Here is a 22,525-nt window from a genome sequence, read left to right as displayed (position 1 = left end):
AACCTATTTCCTCTAGATTCTGGCCTGGTTTTTCTCCTCCCACATCCCTGTATCATAAGAAGTATTACATAGGGCTTAAACACTCAATGCAAGGGGTATGGCATTTATGTACAGTTTTTCACATTATTCACTGTATATGCTCCCTGGTCAAGTGTACACTTCCTTCTCTCAAGAAGATGTGTGCTTGAGTAGGATTGTGTATGTTCTGAAGTGGGATTGTATATGCTCAAAAGCAACATGTGCATTTAGCAGCATATCATGATAGAACCTTGTGGTGGATGCCAAAGTGAAAGAATGGCTTCAAGAAAGCCCTGAGCCCTGAGCCCTGCTATAGGGGCTCTGTTGAGTTTTGATGAATCAGTTTGGGCCTGAATAAGATAAGTCTAGGAGGCCAGCTTTATTTCATCATTTTTCCATCAGTAGACATTTACAGTTCATGCATCAGGGCCCAACCTTAGCTGTACTTGAGGAGCCCAAAGAAGGAAGGGCTGTCCTTGCTCTGATAGAATGTCCAGTTGGTTAGAAATGATAGTGTGTACACAGTTGATCTCAGTTGTGAGAGCAATAAACCAAGTGAGTTGAAGAAACACAGAGCAGGTGAGTTGGCCCAGCTTGGAAGGAAGAAATCCTGAAGTGCTGCATTGCTCAATAGGCAGACTAAAAATGTGTTTAGGGCACCACCAAGATTAGGACTTCTGAAACTAAGAAGACTATCCTAAAAGATTTGATATTTAATATTTCCAAAAACAGCATCAAGGTAGCCAAAATGAAAAAAGTAAAACCAGAATTTGGTAGGACCTCTGATAGAATATAGGGGGTGTCTTCCATTTTCTTGCATTTGTTAGGAGTTACTTCATGTCCTAAAATATCCATTTTGGAGAAAGTTAAATGGGCTGCTGAGAATAATAAGTATTTTTTAGCTGTTGGATGAAATAGTCTGTAGCTATCTATTCAGACCATTTGACCTACAGCAGTGTTATTTAATTCTGAAATTTCTTTGTTGATATTTTTGTCTGGATAACCTATTAGTGAGAGTGGGATATTGAAATAACACACTGTTATAGTGTTGCAGTTTATCTGTGCTTCTACATCCAGTAGTTTGTTTTATGAAACTGGGTGCACTGATGTTTTGTCTATATATGTTTACAATTATTATCTCTTCTTGGTATATTGTTCCCTTTATTTATATGAAGTGACCCTTTTTGTCCCTTCTGACTAATTTTGGCTTGAAGACTGTTTTGTAAGATGTGAGTACAGCTATTCCTGCCTGCTTTCAGGATCCATTTCCTTGGAAAATCTTTTTCCATCCTTTCACTCTAAGCCAATGTTTGTCCTTGTCAGTAAGATGCATTTCTTGAATGCAACAAATGATTAAGTCTTGTTTTTTAATACAACCTGCTAGTCTATGTCTTTTGATTGGGTAATTGAGACCATTATGATTCAGTGTTATTATTGAAAAGTATGTAGTATTTTCTGTAATTTTGTTGTTTTATGTTTTCTTCTATTCTAATCCTCAGTTGCTTATCTACTCATCTAGTGAGATTTATTCTTTCCTGTATTTCCCTGGTTGTGTTTATCTTCCTCTTCTGGCTATAGGATTCCTTTAAGTATCTTCTGTAGTGCTGGTTTAGTGATCATGGAATTCATGATCACTAAACTTTTGTTTATCATGGGAGGTTTTTATTTTTCTTTCAATTATGAAGGATAGTTTTGTTGCATCTTATTAATATAGCTTATAAAAGTTATTTTAATGTACACTTGATGTACTTGGTGATTCTAAATGACTTTACATGACTCTGGACTCAAATGTGCTAGCTGTTGAAATGTATGCATGAGAGTGCGTCTTTGGAAATCAGGTAAGAAATGTCTGTTCAAGCAAAGAGAACAGTTCTTTAGAATGACCTAGTTAAATCTGAGTAAGAGAAGAGAAGTACACAGAATATTCCAAGTATAACAACAAAGGCAAGAAAACAAGAAAAAAAAGTTATGGGTATGGCATGGGGCTGTGAGGTGAGGCCAGTATATGGAAGGACCTATAATGTCAAGCTAAGCTGAAGAATCTGGAAGATCTCATAGAGCCATGCAGGACCTAGTATTAGAAACAAACAGTAACCAGACAACAAGGTTGCATCAGATATTTTATTTCTAGGCTCTGAGGATCCTGGAGAGATAATTGGAGAGGGGGAGCATTCTGTAGTTAAATCACAAGTCTACTTCTTTCTGAGAAGGTGACCTTAAGCAAACCACTTTCTCTCTCTGTGCTTTGGTTTTCTCACATATAAAAATACAGATGATAATCTCTTCCTTGTATGGTAGTTAGTTATGAAGATTCATGTACCTTAAAATCCCCACTCCCTGCTAGATGCACTGAAAATGTTTAACAAATGCAAGTATCCTGTGAGAACCACTGGACATGGATCATAACTGGGAATTGATGAATGTGATGGGGACATAAAGGACTTCTCTAGTAAAATCAAGGGAGAAGCTTTTAAAAACCAAACCCACCAGCTAGTACAGCTCTTTCCATTCACTTGGATTTCCTGCTGTACAACCAGAGATGGTAGTATCACTCCATTTTCCCAGCCTCCCACACTTACTCCCAGGAACGCCTTTCAATACAACAACCAGAGAGTTAATGGATGGCACAGCAGAATCCTAAGACATCTTTGTCCATGGTTCTAATCTTCTGATTAATCCTCCATCCTACCCTCCAGCTTCTCCAGAAATAGGTTGAGGAATAGTTTTATTAACACTCTATCAGTGTGTAGTGTTCATGACAGCACAGAATTGAGGGCACAACAAGGAGCTTGGAGCATGGACCACAAGTTTCCCAATTATGTTGTGGACCACAAACTAGTATCCCTACACACCAGTACTTGACACACCTTACAGTGCATGTTTGTGGAATGAATGTTGAGCATTGATCATGTGTTTCCAAATATATGTTCCTGACTGGCCCAAGAGCTCCCAAAGGGCAGATGCTGGGTTCCCACCCCCCACACAATGCCTAGACACAGAAGAGAGTATTTGTGAACTGCATGGAATATAGGGACAGAACCCAGCCTAATCCCCTTTTGGAGTGAGGAGAGATACACACACATGTACAAACATATGCACACACAGACACAAACAGGTAGCTGCCTATATAATATAAAGTACATATTATAACAGCAAAGGATCAAAACACAAGGGGAGAGAAGAGTTCAGCTTAGAATTGAAAAGGGTTGGGGAATGACAAGACAAGAGATGGTGGTTAAATGTTGGAAACAGCCAGGGATCCTCAGATAAATTCCTAAGTATGACTGGAATTTAAACCACACAGGAAAGAACCCAAGCTGCCTGCATTATGATGAGTGAAGGTGAAAAGACAGCCTGGCTCAAGGTGAGGATGAGGAAAGGAGATGGGGGTGGCGAGTGGCTGTGAGGAGGGAGATAATAACAGGCAAGGAGCTGCATGGAACGGTCAGGAACTAAATTTCTAGGACAGCCACCAGAACAGGATAAGGCATAGCATCCTCTTGGGTAAGATCTGAATTGCAGAGGAGGCTAAAAAGCAGGATGTGTGGTTGGGACTTGCTCCTGGGATCAACATTCTGCACCATCAGCCTCTGAGCCTCCCTTGCTCCTGCTTGGGTCTGGCCTAGCCACCTGTCCTACATCAAGATCTTCGATGTGGGCACACGCTACATGGTGAATCGAGTGCAGGACCACGTGCAGAGTCGCACAGTCTACTACCTCATGAACATCCACGTCACACCACGCTCCATCTACCTATGCCGACATGGCGAGAGTGAACTCAACCTCAGAGGCCGCATCGGAGGTGACTCTGGCCTTTCAGCTCGGGGCAAGCAGGTAGGGAGGGCTCCATGTGCTAAGGTGGGCTGGCTGAACTAGCTCAGGTGCAGTGACCACTGCCTAGGGACTGAAGAGGGGGTACCTAGTGATGGGGTAGAAGCAGATTATGGTCACTCTTCCTCCTCCACACCACCAGCCATTCAATCATGATGCAGTCATTGAATGGCTCCCATATGCCAGTCAACTGCTTCTGAAAGTCTAATAGCTTCATCCTGGCCTGCATAAATGCTTCTCCAGCCCCATCCCACTGACCACCCTTTGCTCCCTACCTGATGGGTCCCCTCATCAATCTCATGGCTCTGTGCCTTTGTTTGTGCCTACCTTGCTGCCCTGTCAGCTGGTGACCATCAGAGAGCTTCCCTGAGGGCCCTGCCCTGAGTCCCTCTTCTCCATGACTCAGGGCTGTTACTGCCCCCAACCCACTGCAGGAATCACACTGTCCCCACCCCTTTTGCTGCCTCCCCAGCTGCCCCCCCAGCTCCTTTACAAGACCCAACTTCTGCTTCGAGATCTGTCCTCCAGGAAACCTTCCCCAGCCTCTCCTCCTCCCAGGGAGGTCACTGAGCCCTGTGATCTATCTCTTCCCATTTGGCCTGTTTCTGACTTCCAGGCCCCGAGTCTCTTCCCCAAAGCCAGGCATTGTGAGCTGCACATTCTGGATGCTGCCCACATAGAGAGATACATTTCCCACATCTGACCTTGGGCCTGAGCTTGTTAGCACAGGTATCGCTTGCTAGAGGATTGCTTGGGGTTTGGATACGTGGGAAATGAAGAGCAGGAGGGACATTCATTGTCATTATTGTCATTTATTAGACACCTATGCAGAGTCAGGGTACCATCTGCTTTCACATCTGCAGCCTCATTTAATCTTCACAATAGCTGCACCACAGGCTTATGAATGAGAAAAATGAGGCCCAGAGGGAGCAGAGAACAACCCGTCTTAGAGCTGGTACAAGACAGAGACAAGACTGAAAACCAGGCCTTCCTGCCTGGCCTTAGCACCCCAGCTGGAGAGATGGGAGGTGTCCTAGGCTTGATGCTGCCCCAGAAGCCTGGTTCTCATGGCTCCCTTCCATTCCCTCCAGACTGGCAGCCTTCCCTTGATGTAGGCTGTGATCGAATTCCCACCCCTCCTGCTTCCCAGAATGGAAACAAACACCACTGGAGGTGTCACCCCATCTCACGACACCACCTGCATCATCCTGGGCTCTCTTGGATGGAGGTGGCCCTGGCCTGCTGTGCGACTCAGAGCCAGTTGGACACATGGCCTCCTGTGCACACAAACATTCACGCCAGGCCCCAGTCATGCTCATGGATACTGTACACTAGGCCTGGTTCAAAAGTACTTTCCCATTGACTGTCACCCGATGAGTGAGAGCACTCACTCATGCACCACCTACTGGGTACCAGGGAGTGGTCTGGGTGTTCACCCAGCCACCTAAAATGACACTCAGAGACAAGTCCAGGAAAGTAAATGCTGCTCACATCTTACAGGCAGGGACTGAGAGCTCACGGGAACAGTGCATGGGAGGCATTAGTCCATGTCTCCTACCTCCCAGGCAAGGGCTCCTTCTGCCCATGCACACTGACTCTGACTCATATCCATCATTCAGTGTAGACATAAAATGCCTGTATTTGTAAATATTTAATGTGCACTTATGTGTTCCTAGCACACACCCTGTTCACAGAAGGAGAGTAGATTCCCACTCTTCTAGCCTCCCACAGCTCTTCTTGGTTCCTCTTGGTGTTGCCATTGTTTCTCTCCCTGTACTGGCCATGTCTTGAGAACAAGAACACCTCTGAGCCCAGCATATCGCCATGGACACTGAGTTCATGTGTAGATGTCCTTCAAACCTGGGTGCCAGGATCCCTGCTCAAACAATTGAAATTCACAGCATAAAAGTACAAGAGTGGGTTAATCTGATCAGTGTACAATATATGCATATGTAAAATACCACAGTGTAATCTTCTTGTACAATTGATATACACTAATAAAATTTTTATTTAAAAATGTCTCTCTAATCCCACTTCCTTCTTCCCCACATACACACATATCCAGACCTTGCCCTAATAGACTGAGTCTGCTTCCAGTACCTACTTGGGCCTGTTTGAGGGTCCCCACCTAAAGGCAGGTCATGTTACAGAAGTGTTCACCCTTAGTCCCAAGGGTAGCCAAGGGGTCACTATTTGTGGAGCATGGTGATCACTGGAGGTGGGTTGTGCACAAAACTTGGTCATATAATTTGATAATCCACAAGCATGTACTCAGAAGACTCCTAGAAGTGCAGAATGACACCAGAAATGTAAGGAGAAAGGAGGTAGAGTTTGGGATACCTCCATTTATATTATTGTCTCGGGCTCCAAAAGTGTTATAGGTGGACCTGTTTGAATGACTAACTAGTAGGGGGTTCAGTGAGGAAGCATCAATGACCACACACACAGGCACACATAAGCTCACATACATTTTTTTCTATTTCCTTGACCTTGAATCACATAGGGTAGAGTATGACTGTTTTGTTTTTATTTTTGACACTTTGTACATGTTTATCAGGTACAATTTATTATTGTAATACAGATATGCATTGTATGTATATTGTATATTGATCCATCACCATATACATTTATCATTTCTGTGTAATGAGAACATTCAAAATTCTTTCTTCTAGCTATTGAAATGTGCAACCCCTTATTTTTAACTATCGTCATCCTACTGTGCAGTGGAAGGCCAGAATTTATTTCTCCTAACTAAATTTGTACCCATTGATCAACCACTCCTTGTCCCCCCTTACAAAGACTTTGTCTTTTTATAAATCTGGAACATTTAAACTTCCCATTTTGGTTATTCATCACCACCCACCATTCATGGTAGATTTGAGCTTGTTCTCATGGTTCCTCTACCCTTTCTCACCTCTTTTTCCCCTCTTCTGTACCCCCATACTCTAGTATGCCTATGCCCTGGCCAACTTCATTCAGTCCCAGTGCATCAGTTCCCTGAAAGTGTGGACCAGCCACATGAAGAGGACCATCCAGACAGCTGAGGCCCTACATGTCCCCTATGAACAGTGGAAAGCCCTGAACGAGATTGATGCGGTGAGAAGGAAGGGATGAATCTCTTGGCAGGTGGAGGGACTCGAGTTTGGGTTTATCCCATGGATTGCCTCTGCTCCAGCCCCTGTGGGGGAACCTAATTAGTTCAATAAACATTACTTGACAACTGTCTTGGTACAGAACACTACTCTGTGTCTTCAGGATCCTGTGAAGGCTGAAATCGAAAGGTCTATGCCCTCATGGAACCCAAAGGGAAATAGTAAATAGGATATTACATGTAAGTGTGGCAGTGTTCTGAAAAGACAAGTACAAGGGATTGTGGAGGATCAAATGATGAGGATGCTTCTGACCTGCTATGGGGAGGGAATTTATAAGTAAAGCTTCCTGGAGACTGTTCAAGATTAGATACAGGAAAAGTGGGCTGGAAGTGAAGACAATAAATTTAGTTCAGGTGCAAAAAACAGGTCATATGAAGGCCCAGAGGTAAGAAGAGAGCATGGTCTGTCCAAGAAACTAAAAGAATAGCGGACAGGCTGAGACAGCAATAATGAGATGTGGGGATAAGGGAGATGAGGCTGGAAAAAGACCCTGGACCTGGATTTTCAGATTTGGATACTGCTCTGTCATCAGTGGGAAGCCATTAACATGGTTTAAGTCAAGGAGGAGAGGTCTGAATGTGATTACATTTTTAGAAACCTATTCTAGACATGTGTGGAGATTAGGTGGGAAGAGTGCCAGTGTGAGCATGTAGACAAGTCAGGAGGTGGCACATTACTATGGCAAGAGGTAAGGGCATGTGGGACCAGAGTAGTGGTATTAGAGATGAAATGAAGAGCAAGGATATTGGGATGTTTTCAGGGTGTCACCCATGGAGTGTGATGGTGTACTAGCTGTAAGGGGTAAGGAAGAGGGAATAGTGAAGGATCCAAACCTGGTGACGTGGCAGTCTTTCTCCAGGGTCAGTTTTTTCCACAAACTCTTTAAGACTGGAGTTGTTTCCTCTACCTTGTCTTAAGTACTATGGGTACACTGGCACCAGGCTGTAGTCCATAGGTTATGGTTGTTAGACCCCAACAGAAAACTTAATCAGAAGTGTAGGTAACTTGTGTGGGGGTAGGTTAACTTGGTTACCTGCTTGATATGCTTCAATAGATACAGATGTGTGTTTATACATTCAGACATATACACCTAATAATATGTGCACAGAAGTACACATATTTAGAAAAAGGTTATATAGTGTTAGTGTACATATCACATACATTTCCAGTAAAATTTGTGCATGAAAATACATAAACCTCATCATGCAAGTTTAGATGCTGCTTATTTCTGGCTTACATATGTAAATATTTGTTGAACACCTACTTTTTCAGGTTGTGGGTGGTGCTGTAGGCAGAGATTAATCTGACAGATTTTTGTCTTGACTGAGTTATCAGGCTACATAGGGCAGATAGAATAGGGCAGATAGAAGAATCAACAAAGAAATACAAAACATCATGGCTGATTGACAAGACTGTGGGCACAAAGAAGTCAGTGCAAGATACCTGACTCAGCCAGGTTCTGCCTAGAGGAACTGATGCCTAGCTGTCAGTGTACCAGGTAGAGAAGATCAGGAATGATGTTCCAGGCAGAGAGTGCAGTATAAGCAAAGAGAGGGGTGTGTGTGTGTGTGTGTGTGTGTAAATTGGAAATGCTAAAGTTGTAGCAGTGTAGATAGAGGGGAAGGAACAGGAAAATATTTGAAGAGATGTAAGAAATAAATCTCAGGAATTGACTATAGGGAGTAGGTAAGAAAGAAGCAAAAATTTAGAATGCTGCCTAAGTTTCTAGCTTATTTTCCGTTATTAACACTAATACTAATGTTTAATTCCATTGATTTTTTTCATGTGCCTTGTACATCCTGTACTAGTATCTTTTATGTGCATTATGTATGCTTAATATTCAAAGCACTTATATAAGATATTGCAATTCTCATTTTGCAAATGAGGAAAATAAAATTCAGAGAGCTTCCCCGCCACAGTGGCTTATGCCTATAACCCTACTATTTGGGAGGCTAAGATTGGGAAGATCACAGTTCGAGGCCAGCCTTGGTAAATATCTCTTGAAATAACCAGAGCAAAATGGACTAGAGGTGTGGCTCAAGTGATAAGAGTGCCTGCTTTACAAGTGTGAAGCTCTGAGTTCAAACCCCAGTCCCACCAAAACAAAAAGTTCACAGAAGTAAACTTTAGGCAATTTGCCTAAAGTCAAAATAAGGAGTCAGTGTCCATTTCCACAGGGACAAGGCTCCCAACATACCTCAGAATAGAAGGTTGAAGCCAATTTGGAAAGATTTGTGTTCCCAGGAAGCTGCACTTCCTTCCATGGGCATTGTCAGTTCAAGAAGTTGGATACTGTAGAGCTGCTTGTAAGTTGTTGGCAAATGTTTATTTCCTCACAAGTGAGGAAAGCTTGGAAGACGGTCCCAAAAGATAACAACCAGAAGTTGCTGTCCCCCTTTCAGGAAGGTTTAATTCATATATTCAGAAGGAAATTTTATTTTTTTTAATTATCATATTATTGTTGTACTGGGAGTACACTGTGACATTTACAAAAGTCCTTACGCTATATCATAGTTGAATTCACCCCCTCCATCATTCTCCTTTATCCTCCCTCCCTCCATTCTTAGAATAGTTTCAGCAGATCTCATGTTTCCATTTTCATACATGCGTACATACTATTTCTACCATATTTACCCTTCTACACCCTTCCTTTATATCCTCCCCCTCCCACTTGTACCAACCCCCAGACAGGACCCGATTTACATTTCTGTCCACCATTTTTGAGAGCAAAAGACATTTTTGCTTGTTTAAGATACCTATACAGAGAATTTCATTATGACATTTCCATGTATTGTGTACCACATTGGTTCATCCCCTCCATTTTTCTCCTTTCTATCTTAGTCGTCTTTTTATGGTGAGTTTAACAGAAGGAAACTTTAGAAACTCAACTTCTCTTCTCACCATGAGCAGCAGCCACCTGACTGAATCCACAATTCCTTCCTTGGATGAAGAAAGTGTATCTCCCAAAAGCCTGCTCTGAAACCATTTGGAACTTACTAGTTTCTACCCTTTGTTATGTCTGTGGATACCTGCATCTCTATTTGCCAAAGTAGGGGCAGGACAGGAGGAATAGGGAAGACTATACAATGGGAAAGAAAGAACCACTGTATTGTGCACATGTATGTACTTGCATACTGAGTCACAGACACTCTCTACAAGTATGCTTATGTGTGCATACATATACTTCACAGACATAGGTACCCTCTTTTTCTGATCACACCAGTACCATACATGCACACACAGAGATATACATGTGTATAAAGTATGGACACATTCATCATATACACACACACAGTTTTATATATACTTCACGTGACACAGAGGAGCATACCACAGGCATGAACACAGCATATATACATGGCCTCAAGCATATTACTGCAAATTCATAGAGATCTCAGGCACAGGCACATAGACACACATATATAGCAAAAACACAATGAGGGTCATATGCATTCATGGATACACATGCCAAAGACACACTGAAACCTGCATGGAGACATATAGCACAGGGACACCACAAGGGCACATTCTCACGTGCTCAGACACCTTGTATATATACACACATACACACTCTCACTCACACAAAAACAACATGTCAGAGACAAATGTACACACAAACACGAGGCAGAAAGAAGTCCTTAAACATACCTCAGGTACACATCATAAATATGCTGCACATATGTTTGCAAACACAATCATAAATACTTATGCCTGCATATTTATAAAAATACATACTTGTATGTATAATGTATATCTATAGACCTACTGAGACAATCACAACAAAGTACCATTTCACCCCCATACGGCCACATACTTTATGCACACCTATACATATAAACTCATAAACAATAGGTACAGCTCCAGAGTTAGGTTTATGGAGGCCCAGGTGTTCTACTGTTCCATAATCATTGGTATCAGAACACAGCAAAGCTTGTGTAGATTTTACCAGGTGAATACTTTTGTCCCCAAATACTTTTTTTAGGGTGTTTGTGAGGAGATGACCTATGAAGAAATCCAGGAACACTACCCTGAAGAATTTGCACTACGGGACCAAGATAAATATCGTTACCGCTATCCCAAGGGAGAGGTAAAGTTTGAGGGATGGCCTAACTCCCAGGACTCCTTCCCATTATGTTCATTCCAAATGCCAGGATTCCACAGTTTCTTAAACATCTGTAGAGGCAGGGTAAATCATATTTTGCAACAGCTGCCATTCTACAAGGCACATGATTATTTGGCCCTTGACTGTCTCAGATCCTTGGCTATAGGCAACATACCTCTCTTTTTAAAAATCAACATATTTGCCAGGTGTGGTTCTACATGCCTGCAATCCCTGACCTTGGGAGGCTAAGGCAGGAGGATTTCAGATTTGAGACCAGCCTGGGTTACATAGCGAGACCCTGTTTCAAAAAAATCTACGTATTTGCCTGCTTATGCTCTTTCTGCTTTTAGGAGAGACTAATTTATTCTATACTTTATCTGTGATGTACCCTCACTTGAAGATACTTGAAATTGTTCAACATACTCTAATTTTTTGACAACTTATTACCAAGTAACCTAAAGCTCCAGTCTCCCTGGGAAGTTGGCATCATTCCAAGAGACAGTAGGTACTAATTTAATCACGTCTTTGCCACCAAATGTCCCAGACCATCAGTAACCTATCCCCATATGAGATGAATGGTCATTTCTTTCAACCCAACCTCTACTTAGACAGTTTTGCATTTTAGAGCACTTAGTAGTAATATTTCATTTCTAATACAAATTCCTATGAACAGTTATCAGAAAAGCAGGACATCTGGAAAGGTAAAATAATAGATATTCTGTTGAATTTCAAAGCACTTTGACATTTTTATTTTCATCCTCAAAAATGGCCCTATCAAGGCTATCTTAATTTGCCCTTGTTTTCCTTTATATATTTTGAGGCTGTGTTATTAGAGGTATACAAATTTAAAGCAATTTTATCTTCTCTATGAATTGTAAATTTTATTATTACATAGTGACCAAACCTCTTTTTCCGTAAGAATGCTATCTGCCTAAAAATATATTTTATCTAACATTAATATAACTATGCAAGATTTCTTCTGATGACTATTTGCCTGGTTCATCATTATTCATTTACTTTCAACTTCTCTATATGTTCTTATTTTGTCTCTTGTAAATACCTATAGTTGCATTTTTTTGTTTCCTTTATTCATATGTGCATACAATGATTGGGTCATTACTCCCCCACATTTTTTGTTTTTAATCCAAGCTGAAAATGTATGTCTTTCAAGTGGTAAGTTTGATAAATTTGTTATTGTTGTAATACTTGTTTTTAAGTTTGTGTTATCTTGTCTTGACTGTATGCTTAGTTATCTTTTTCTCTTCTCCTGCTTTCTTTAGGATTGACTTTTTACATCCATGTTTAAGTTATATAATCCATTTCCATTCTTTTAGAGGTTACTCCCAACATTTTTTAAAGATTTCAGAATAGTTTTTTCTGTTCTTAAAGATATTCCACCAACAGTAAGAGGCCAAAATGTTATACTTTAAAATCGCTCAAAATAATTCTTTGCTGTATGTTTTTATGCAGCTGACTTGAACACTTAACATCTTTTTCTTTTTATTGTGGTTTATGTTTTAATTATACAAAACAATGGATTTCATTAAGACATTTCTACACATGTGTACAATATACTTTGGACCTATTCACTCCATCAACCTTCCTTGTCCCCCTCACTGCTCCACCTGGTTTCTTTCCCCAAAATAGTCTACTGTTAAGGTTTATGTCTTTTTGTTTATTCGTTTATATTTAGAGACCTAGATCCTCTACATGAGAGAAAACATACAATATTTGTCTTTCTGTGTCTGGTTGATTTCACTTAACATGATGATCTCCAGTTCTGTCCATTTTCCTGCAAATGACATAATTTCATTCTTCTTTATGGACAAATAATACTCCATTGTGTGTATATACACCACATTTTCTTTACCCATTCATCTGTTGATGGACATCTAGGCTGATTCCATAACTTGGCTGTTGTTAAAAAGTGCTGCAATAAACATGGGTGTGCATGTATCTTTATTATATGATTACTTACATTCCTTTGGGTATATGCCCAGGAATGGAATAGCAAGATCATATGGTAGTTCTATTTTTAGTTTATTGAAGTAACTCCATACTAATTTCTGTGGTTGATGGACTAATTCTGACCAACCGTGTATAAGGGTTGCTTCTCTCCTACCCTGCATCCTTGCCAGCATTTGTTATTGATTTCTTGATGATAGTCATACTGACCATAGTGAGATGGAAATCCCAGTGTTTTTTTGATTTGCATTTCTTTTATGGCTAAGGGTGTTGAACATTTCAACATTTCATGGGCTTATTGGCCTTTTGTGCTTCTTTTGAAAACTATTTAATTCATTTGCCCATTTATTACTTGGATTATTTGTTCTTTTGGTGTTTAATTTTTGTAGCCCTTTATATATTCTGGATAGTGTTCCCTTATCAAATGAATACCAAACAAAGATTTTCTCCTATTCTGTAGGCTGTCTCTTCACTCTGATAATTGTTTCCTGTGGTGTTCAGAAACTTTTTAATTTGATGTTACCCCATTTGTCAATTCTTGCTCTATTTCCTGACAAATTAGAGTCCTATGCAAAAAGGCATCACCTATGCCTATATCGTCAAGAGTCTTCCCTAAGATTTCCTGTAGTAAGTTCTCAATGTTTTAGGTCTTACATTAAGATTTTTGTTCCATTTTGAATTGATTTTTGTATAGGGTGAGAGATAGGGATCTAGTTTCAGTCTTCTACATGTGGATATCCAGTTTTCCCATCACTATTTTTGAAGAGGCTGTCTTTTCTACAATGTTTGTTTTTGGCACCTTTGTCAAGAATCAGATGACTATATCTATATGGGCTTACTTCTGGGTCTTCTATTCTGTTCCATTGGTCCATGTGTCTGTTTTTGTGCCAATACCATGCTGTCTTTGTTACTATGGTTCTGTAGTATAATTTAGAGTCAGGGATTGTGATACCTCCGGCATTGCTCTTTTTGTTTGGGATTGCTTTGGTTGTTCAAGGTCTTTGGCACTTCCATATGAATTTTAGGATTTTTTTCTATTTCTTTGAAGAATGTCATTGGGGTTTTGAAGGGAATTGTGTTGAATCTGTAGATTGCTTTTGGTAATACAGTCATTTTTAGATATCAATTCTGCCAACCCATAAACATGGGAGATCTTTGCATTTTCTAATGTCTTCTTCAGTTTCTTTCTTCAGTGCCTTATGGTTTTCATTATAGAGGTCTTTCACCTCCTTGGTCACAGTTATTCCTAGGCATTTAAACTTTTCAAGGCTATTGTGAATGGGGTTGTTTTCCTGGTTTGTTTCTCAGCCTGTTCATTAGTGATATATAGAGAAGCTACTGGTTTTCATATGCTCATTTTGTAACTTACTACTTTGATGAGTATGTTTATCAGATCTAAGAATTTTCTAGTAGAATCTTTATGGTCTTTCAAGTATAAGAACAAATCATCTTCAAATAGGATAACTTGAATTCTTCCTTTCCTATTTGTATCTCTTTTATTTCTTTATCTTGCCTATTGTCTGGCTAAGTTTGAGCACTATGTTGAATAAAAGTGGAGAGAGTGGACACCCTTGTCTTGTTCCTGATTTTAGAATAAATGCTTTCAGTTTTTCCCCATTTAGTGTAATGCTGACTATAGGTTTGTCAGCATATAGGTTTGTCACCATAACTTTTATTATGTTAAAGTCTGTTCCTTATATTCCTAGTTTCTTCAGAGATTGAGCGTGTTTTATTTTGTCAAAGGCCTTGATCATGTGAATTTTTTTTGGTGGTACTGGGGTTTAAACTCAGGGCTTCACACTTGCTAGGCAGGCACTCTACCACTTGAGCCACTCCACCAGCCCATGATGATCATGTGATTTTTGTTTCTGGTTCTATTTATATGTCATATTATGTTTATTGATTTGCCTATATTGAACTATTCTTGAATTCCTAGAATGAAACCAGCTTAATCATGATATATGATCTTTTTAATGTGCTATTGAATTCAATTTGCAAGTGTTATTTTTATTTTTTGGTGTGACCAAACTTTAAACTGAGGGCTTTGTGCTTGATAGGCATGCTGCTGACCCTTTTTTGCTTTATTTATTTTTTGGATAGGGTCTCATATTTTTGCCCAGGTTGCATTGGACCACAATCCTCCCACATATGCCTCCTACTTAGCTGGGATCACAGATATGAGCCACCACGCCTGGCTGGTTTGCAAGTATTTTATTAAGAATTGTGTCTGCATTCATCAAACATATTGGTCTTCAGTTTTCCCTTTTTTTGTGTTGTCATATTCTTATCCAGTTTTGGTATCAGAATAATGCTGACTTCGTAGAATGAGTTTTGTAGCATTTCTTCCCTTTCTATTTTATGGAATGGTTTGAGGAGCATTGCTGTCAGTTCTTCTTTAAATATCTGGTAGAATTCAGCAGTGAATCTGGCCAGTCCTAGGCTTTTTTGGGGGGAGGCTTTTTATTACTGCTTCAATCTCCTTGCTCATTATAGATCTGTTTAAGTTGTTTGCACCTTCTGGTTCAATTTTGGTAAGTCATATGTGTCTAGAAATATGTCCATCTCCTAGATTTATTGGATTATAATTTTTCAAAATGTTCTCTAAGTAATGATCCATTGGATTTCATTGGCATCTGTTGTAATATTCCCCTTTTCATCTCTATTTTTATTAATTTCGGTCTTCTCTCCCTTGCTTTTGTACATTTTGGCTAAGTATTTATCAGTCTTCTTAATCTTTTCAGAGAACCAGCTCTTTGTTTCATTGATTCTTTGTATTATTCTTATTGTCTTATTGTGTTATTATTATTAATATTGCATTAACTTCTGCCCTAATCTTTATTATTTTTCTATCTACTAATTTGGAGGTTTGCTTCTTCTTGTTTTTCTAAGACTTTGAGGTACATTCTTATTTTATTTATTTGAGACCTCTCTGAATTTTTAGATGTTGGCATTCATAACTATGAACTCCCCCTCTTAGTACTGCCTTTGCTGTATTCCATAGGTTCTGGTATATTGTATTTTCATTTAATTGTAGGAGTTTTTTAATTTCCTCCCTTATTTCTTTAACCATCACCTTTTCATTCAAAAGCATATTGTTCAATCTCCATGTGCTTGTGTAGTTTCTATAGTTTTTGTTGCTATTGGTACCTAATTTTATTCCATTATGATCTGATATGATGCAAGAAATTATTTTAATTTTCTTATATTTGTGAAGATATACTTTATGGATTTAAGTGTGAACTCTTTTGGAGAAAGTTCTATAGGTTACTGAGAAGAATGTGTCTTCCACAGATGTTGGATGTAGATATCAGTTAAATACATTTGGTACAGTTTAACTCTGAAATTTTCTGTTGATTTTTGTTTGCCTGGAGGATATTGATTAGAGTGCAGTACTAAATTCCAGATTGTATCTGGATCATTCTGTCCCTGTATGTCCAGTAGTGTTTGTCTTATGAAATTGGGTGTACCAATATCTAATGCATATAAATGTACAATTGTTTTATCTTCTTGATGGATTGTTCCCTTTACTAATATATAGTCTATCCCTTTATCTCTTCTGAGTAATTTTGGCTTGAAGTCTATTTTGTCAGATATGAGTATAGCTACTCCTGCTTACTTTTGACTTTCATTTACTTGGTATATTGTTTTTCATCTTTTCACTTTCAGCCTGTGTATGCTTTACAAGTGATGTGTGACTCTTTTAGACAACAAATACTTGGATCTTATTTTTTAATCCCATTAGCCAGTCTGTGTCTTTTAATTGGAAAGTTTAGACCATTTACATTTAGAGGTATTACTAACAGGTGTTTTCTGATTCCCATAACTTTGATTTTTTTCTTCTTCGTTGATTATATTACTGTTTGTTCTATTCTCTTGCCCTTATTCATCCTAGAAGGTGCTGAGTTGAAAATGTTTGTTTCTTTCTAATTCTCACATGTTCATTTACTAATCTCATGAAATTTATTCTTTCCTGAGCTGTCATGTTTTTGACTCTTCCTCTTCTGTGTGAAGTATTTCTTTAAGTATCTTCTGCAGTATTGGCTTATTGATCATGAATTTGCTGATCTGGGAAGATCTTTGTTTCTCCATTGATTTTAAAAGATTACTTTTCTGGATATAGTATTCTTGGTTGGCAGTTACTTACTTTCATCACTTGAAGTATGTCATTTCATGCTTTCCTGGATTATAGGATTTCTGCTGAGAGGTCTGATGTAATTCTGATGGTTTTACCTTTGTAAATAAATTGGCATTTTTCTGTTGCAGATTTCAATTTCCTTCTCTAGTCTTGGAATTTTAACTGTAATATGATGTGGGGAGGTTCCTTTCTGGTCATTTCTATTTGGGGTTCCAAATGCCTCTTGTGTTTAGACTCCATATCTTTCCCTAGATTTAGGGAATTTTCTTCTGTAATTGAATACTTTTTTTATACCTTTAGTTTGTATCTCAACTCTTCCCCCACCCCTTAGGTTTGTTCTCTTGATCGTGTCTGAGAGTTCGTGAAAGTTGTGTTTATGTTTGTTTATTTTTTTCTTTATTGCTTTCTGAATATACTATTTCCCTGTCTTCAGTCTCTGGTATTCTTTCTTTTGGTTTATCTAGTCTATTGAAGATGCTTTCCATTATATTTTTTATTTGGTTTATTGAGTTTTTCTTTTCCAACATTTCTGTTTGTCTGTTTGTTCTGAGAATCTCATATCCTTGCTGAATTTCTCATCAGTTTTGCTGACTTTCTCATTCAAGTCTGGAATTGATTTCATCACTTCATTTAGCTATTTGTTTGAGTCTTCCTTGAGATCAATGATCATTTTTAAAGGTAGACTTTTGAATTTTTTTGTCTAGCATTTCAGCCATTTCAGTATCTCTCGATTTAGTTACTGAAGAATTATGAGCTTTTTTCAGGAATCATATTGGCTTGGTTTTTCATCATTTTTGTGTTTCTGTGTTGTGATTTGTACATGTTGTAGGATGGATGTCTCTTTTTTTTTTGAAGGGTCTTCCTGATGGAGAGAAAGCAGGCAGCAGTAACAGAAACAATTCACAAACACATCAGATATTTAAATGTAGTATGAAACAATTGGAAACATCAACTACATCCCTAATAAGTTTAAAAAAGAAACTAAGATACATTAGGAGTTTAAAAATTATTAGATTTAGAGGTATTAATAATTAAGTACTAAAAAAAGAGTGCTGGAGATTTGAAAAAAAGAGAGAAGAGCAAAGTCAAAAAGAGTGGAAAAGTATGTGGGTTGGAGGTATATGAAATACTAGAATAATGGTGTGAGAGAACATGATAAAATAAGTACAACAAAGGACAAAACAGTTAAAATGAAAAGAATAGAAAAATAACTACAATAAACCACCACCAACAATATCAACCCAAAATATCATAAAAAGCACTATCTAATATTTCTTCCTCACTGAGGAAAAGAGGGGGAATCTCCCCACCTTCACCCTTATCTTCTCAATTTTCTTTATGGGGGAACAACTGTTCTTTCCCTCTCTGAACTCTAAACAAGTTAGATCAGCGGAAGTCAGTATATTGGCTTAGCCCTGCCGGACAGGGTTTCCCTGTTTCCTCAGTTTTGCTTAGCGCTCTGTATTAAGGTTCATTGTTTCTTTTGTAAATCTTAAGTTCAATATACATGGATTTCATCTGGTTTCTAACTGTGTACTGTTTTCTGTTGTCCTCCTTTGCATTTCCTTGTCATCTTCCTCTCCCTGAGCTATGAAACTCAGAGCTGTGGAGACACAGGAATTTACAGGATATCTCTAATCTGCCATCTTAACACTTAACATTTTAATATACATGATTAACCAAATCTAAAATCAATATCTCCACCATCCCCCTAAGTACAAGAACTGCTAAACTTTGGCCACTCTCTGTACCAATTTATATGCTTTTAAAATTTTTATTAGTATACATTAATTTTACAAAGGGATTTCATTGTGATATTTACATATATGCTTATAATGTACTTTTGATCAAATTTACTCCATGTATATTATTCTTTCATAACTCTCCTTCCTCCTTTCCCCCTTTCATTACTCTCTCCTTTTCCCCTCACCCTTCCCACTGATTCCCTTTCCAAAAAGTCCCCCTTGTGCATTCATATCACATTATCGTTTTCTTAGCTCTAGATTCCATATATGAATGAAAACATGTGATATTTATCTTTCTAAGCTTGGCTTACCTCAATTTACATGTTGTTTTATACTTTCATTCAGTCTTGTTTTTAACCCAAAAATGAATTATTACTGTTATTATTGTTATTTATTACTTTATACAATCAATGTTTATTCAGATTTAACCAAATATTTATCAATCCTTTGATCATTCTTGCTCCTTGCATCTGAAGTTTGCCTTCTGGGTTCATTTTCTGTCTTCTTTTGGAAGTTTCTTTACTAAGAATCTGTTGATAGTAAGCTCACCCTGCTTTTTGCCTAAAGCTATCTTGGGAGGAATCCTTAATCCTAGATGATACTTTTGGTATAAAACTTTCCCTTGACTGTTGTTTTCTCAGCACTTTGACAGTATTATCTCCATTTTCTTAATGGCTTCTACTCTGGCTAAGAAACTTGTTCAATTTAATTATTGTTTCTTTTCTGTCTACTTTGAAAGTCTTTGGGTTTTTATTGCCTTTAAGTTTTTCCCTTATATGCCTATATATTAATTTCATTTTATTTATATTGTTTGGATTAGTTTTATTTCCTGTATAAGAGGATTAAGATTTTTATCAATTCTGGAAAACTCTCAGGCATTATATCTTTAAACATTCTTCTCTCACATTCTGTTATCTCAGAAAATACTATTAGTGTGTTAGTCCTGCCTTTATCCTCCATGTTCCTTAACTTTCCTCCTTTTCTATCCCTTTGTATCTCTGCTGCATTTGAGTAATTTCTTCATCTTTATCTTTAAAGTCACATCTAATAACTGTTCACTCTCTCCATTTACTTTTCAATTTTAATGATATATTTTTCATTTCTGCAATTTTACTTAGTTCTTTTGGAAATCTGCATCATATATTTTTGATAGTATCTTTTTCTTTTCTACCTTTTCATTGCACATTTTGTTTCTTTAAAAATTTCATGCATTTATTATTGCGCATCCATTATCTTACATTTTTAGGATAGCCTCCTGTTATTTCTGTTTATTCTCATCCATAATAGCTTATTTCCATGTCTGTTTGTGAACTACATTTTGATAAGAATTTATCTGTGGGAATCCCATCCAGCCTGATATGAGAAAATCCAGAGTGAATTTCCATTTGCTTTTTCTGGTTACTCCTGGGAGCTAACAACTTGAGGCCACTGTTTTTAAACCCTCAGCAAAATATTTTAGTAATATGGATCATGTACTTTTGAATCACAAACCCACCTAATTTGTGGTTATAAATTCTTACAAGAGGCTCTTCCTAAGTTTTTCTACCAAGAACCATGGAAAGATGAATACATTTTTTTCTTGTTTCCTTTTTTCCTGTGGATAGACTTTTTCTAGTTTATACTTTTACTGAGGGTGTACAGACTTGCCATTTTACAGTCTCAGATTTATGTTAGAGTTTCAGTCCTAACTCCCCACTGTGTACACACCTAAGATTTTGTCTTTTCCTACCTTTATAAGGTTTTTAAAATTCAAGCCTCTTGGTTACTATGATTGCCAAGTGCTCTTGGGACAGCCATAGCTTCTGCACCCACTTATCTCTTGTTTTTCCAAGTCACAATTTCTCTTATTCTTCAGAAATGTCAGTAGTGCAGTTAAGTAGACATCTTGTACTGGGAAATTTTGTCATTGTATAGCCCACTCTATTGATCACCTCGTTTAACAGATGAAAAACTAAGACCCTAAGAAAGAAGTGAGTTGCCTACATTCATACTGCTAGATCAACAATTCAAGTGGCCCCATAACTAAGTTTTCCTGATTTCTGGGCTACAATTCTTGCTCTCTGGGTAAATATGCCTCATTCCTTTCTTACTCGAGGATTTCTCTTACCTTTAGTCTTATGAGGATCTGGTTCAGCGTCTGGAGCCAGTTATAATGGAGCTAGAACGACAGGAGAATGTACTGGTGATCTGCCACCAGGCTGTCATGCGGTGCCTCCTTGCCTACTTCCTGGATAAAAGTTCAGGTAACACCCTCTTTGTTCCTGTCTTGGGAAATTGGATGTGATTTTTGACATGCTGACACCAGCAATCAAAGGTTTATATCTTAGTAGTCAAAAGCACAATATCTAAAACAAGGATGCCTAGGTTCAGATTCTGTACTACCTTTGACAAAGTACTATAACCCCTGTGAGCCTCAAGTTTCCTCATCTATAAAATAGGAATAGAGTTAATGGTGAAGTTTAGATAAACAACATATGTAAAGAGCTTAGTACAGTTCATGATATGTTGTGTTGGCTATGAAATCGTTATTAGTATTAGTATTACTCTGAGCTAATGTTTTCAAGCCAGCATTAACAGCGTGCCTTAGCCTAAAATGCCAAGTCAATATTTCTCTGAAGCACGCTCTTCTTGGGTGATGGTGAGACCTTTTATGGCCTTATAATCATAATTACAGGTTTATATCTTTGCTATAGGGATAATTTACCCAAGATAGTGATGTTTTCATTTTATTTTTTCAAACAACAATTTATCTTTAAAAATCTAGATATCGTATTTACAGAGAATCCATATACTGATTCCATATTCTGAGCTGCAAATCATGGCAAGAGACTGTTGTAACACCTTCACACATGAGTCCATTTCTAATGTGGGTGCTAAAATGTTGGTATTTCTAGAATATTTTGAGAGTGTTTGAAGGCAGTATAAAATGATATTTAATGCCTACAATGTCCTGAACTCTTGGTTCTTTTCTATTATGCTAATTTCAAAATAAAGAACAATCAAAATATGGAATTATACAGAATTGAAACCCAGGGAACTTGAGAATTTGACCTTGGGTGAGTCTTTTTCTCTACCTGGTCTTCAATTTCCTCACTGGATATAGGTGATGGAATGCATGGCAAGGGTTCTTGTACTACTAGAATTCTACTATGTTCACATCTCTACTGTTCAAGGCAATTTTTGAAACCCTTGGGTAGGCACTGTAATTCCCATTACCCAGATGAGGAAATCAAGGCTCACAGAGGTGAAGTGACTTGCCCAAGATCATAGGGCTCAGAGTGTCAGGGATAGGAGTTGATTCAAGGTTCATACCAGAAGCCCTCCCCTCTCAAATGTACATGGAGTACAGAGGGCATAGGTACCTCCCTCTTTCTCCATGCCCTACCTACTTTCATGGTAGGACTGACCATGCCAGCTGCTCACAACTGCCCAGGGAACCAGGTAGGGCAGGTTTGGACAGATGGTCTTTCTCCCATTTCTCAGTAAAGTGATAGAATGAGGCCCAAAGAGATGACTGAAAATGCAGACTCACAGAACCACAGGACTGGAGTACCTTCAAAGAATATCTAGTCTAATC

At 38.4% G+C, this 22,525-nt stretch overlaps 1 protein-coding gene across 8 annotated transcripts in view; it reads left to right on the top strand.

Annotated features, from left to right (window-relative positions):
• Pfkfb1 (6-phosphofructo-2-kinase/fructose-2,6-biphosphatase 1) overlaps positions 1-22,525 on the top strand; it is an 80,625-nt gene that overhangs the window by 55,131 nt on the left and 2,969 nt on the right. For 6 of the 8 annotated variants that reach the window (XM_074063437.1, XM_074063438.1, XM_074063436.1 and 3 more), the window contains 4 exons: positions 3,645-3,852; positions 6,799-6,945; positions 10,984-11,088; positions 21,062-21,191. In XM_074063437.1, the coding sequence (XP_073919538.1) occupies positions 3,645-3,852; positions 6,799-6,945; positions 10,984-11,088; positions 21,062-21,191 (590 nt within the window). The other 2 variants (XR_012444468.1, XM_074063441.1) reach the window with 2 other exon arrangements.

Source organism: Castor canadensis, chromosome X (genome assembly GCF_047511655.1).
Source record: "Castor canadensis chromosome X, mCasCan1.hap1v2, whole genome shotgun sequence".
Classification (NCBI taxonomy): Eukaryota; Metazoa; Chordata; class Mammalia; order Rodentia; family Castoridae; genus Castor; species Castor canadensis.
The sequence above is the reverse complement of the archived record's forward strand: the minus strand, read 5'-3'. Positions and strand labels throughout refer to the sequence as shown.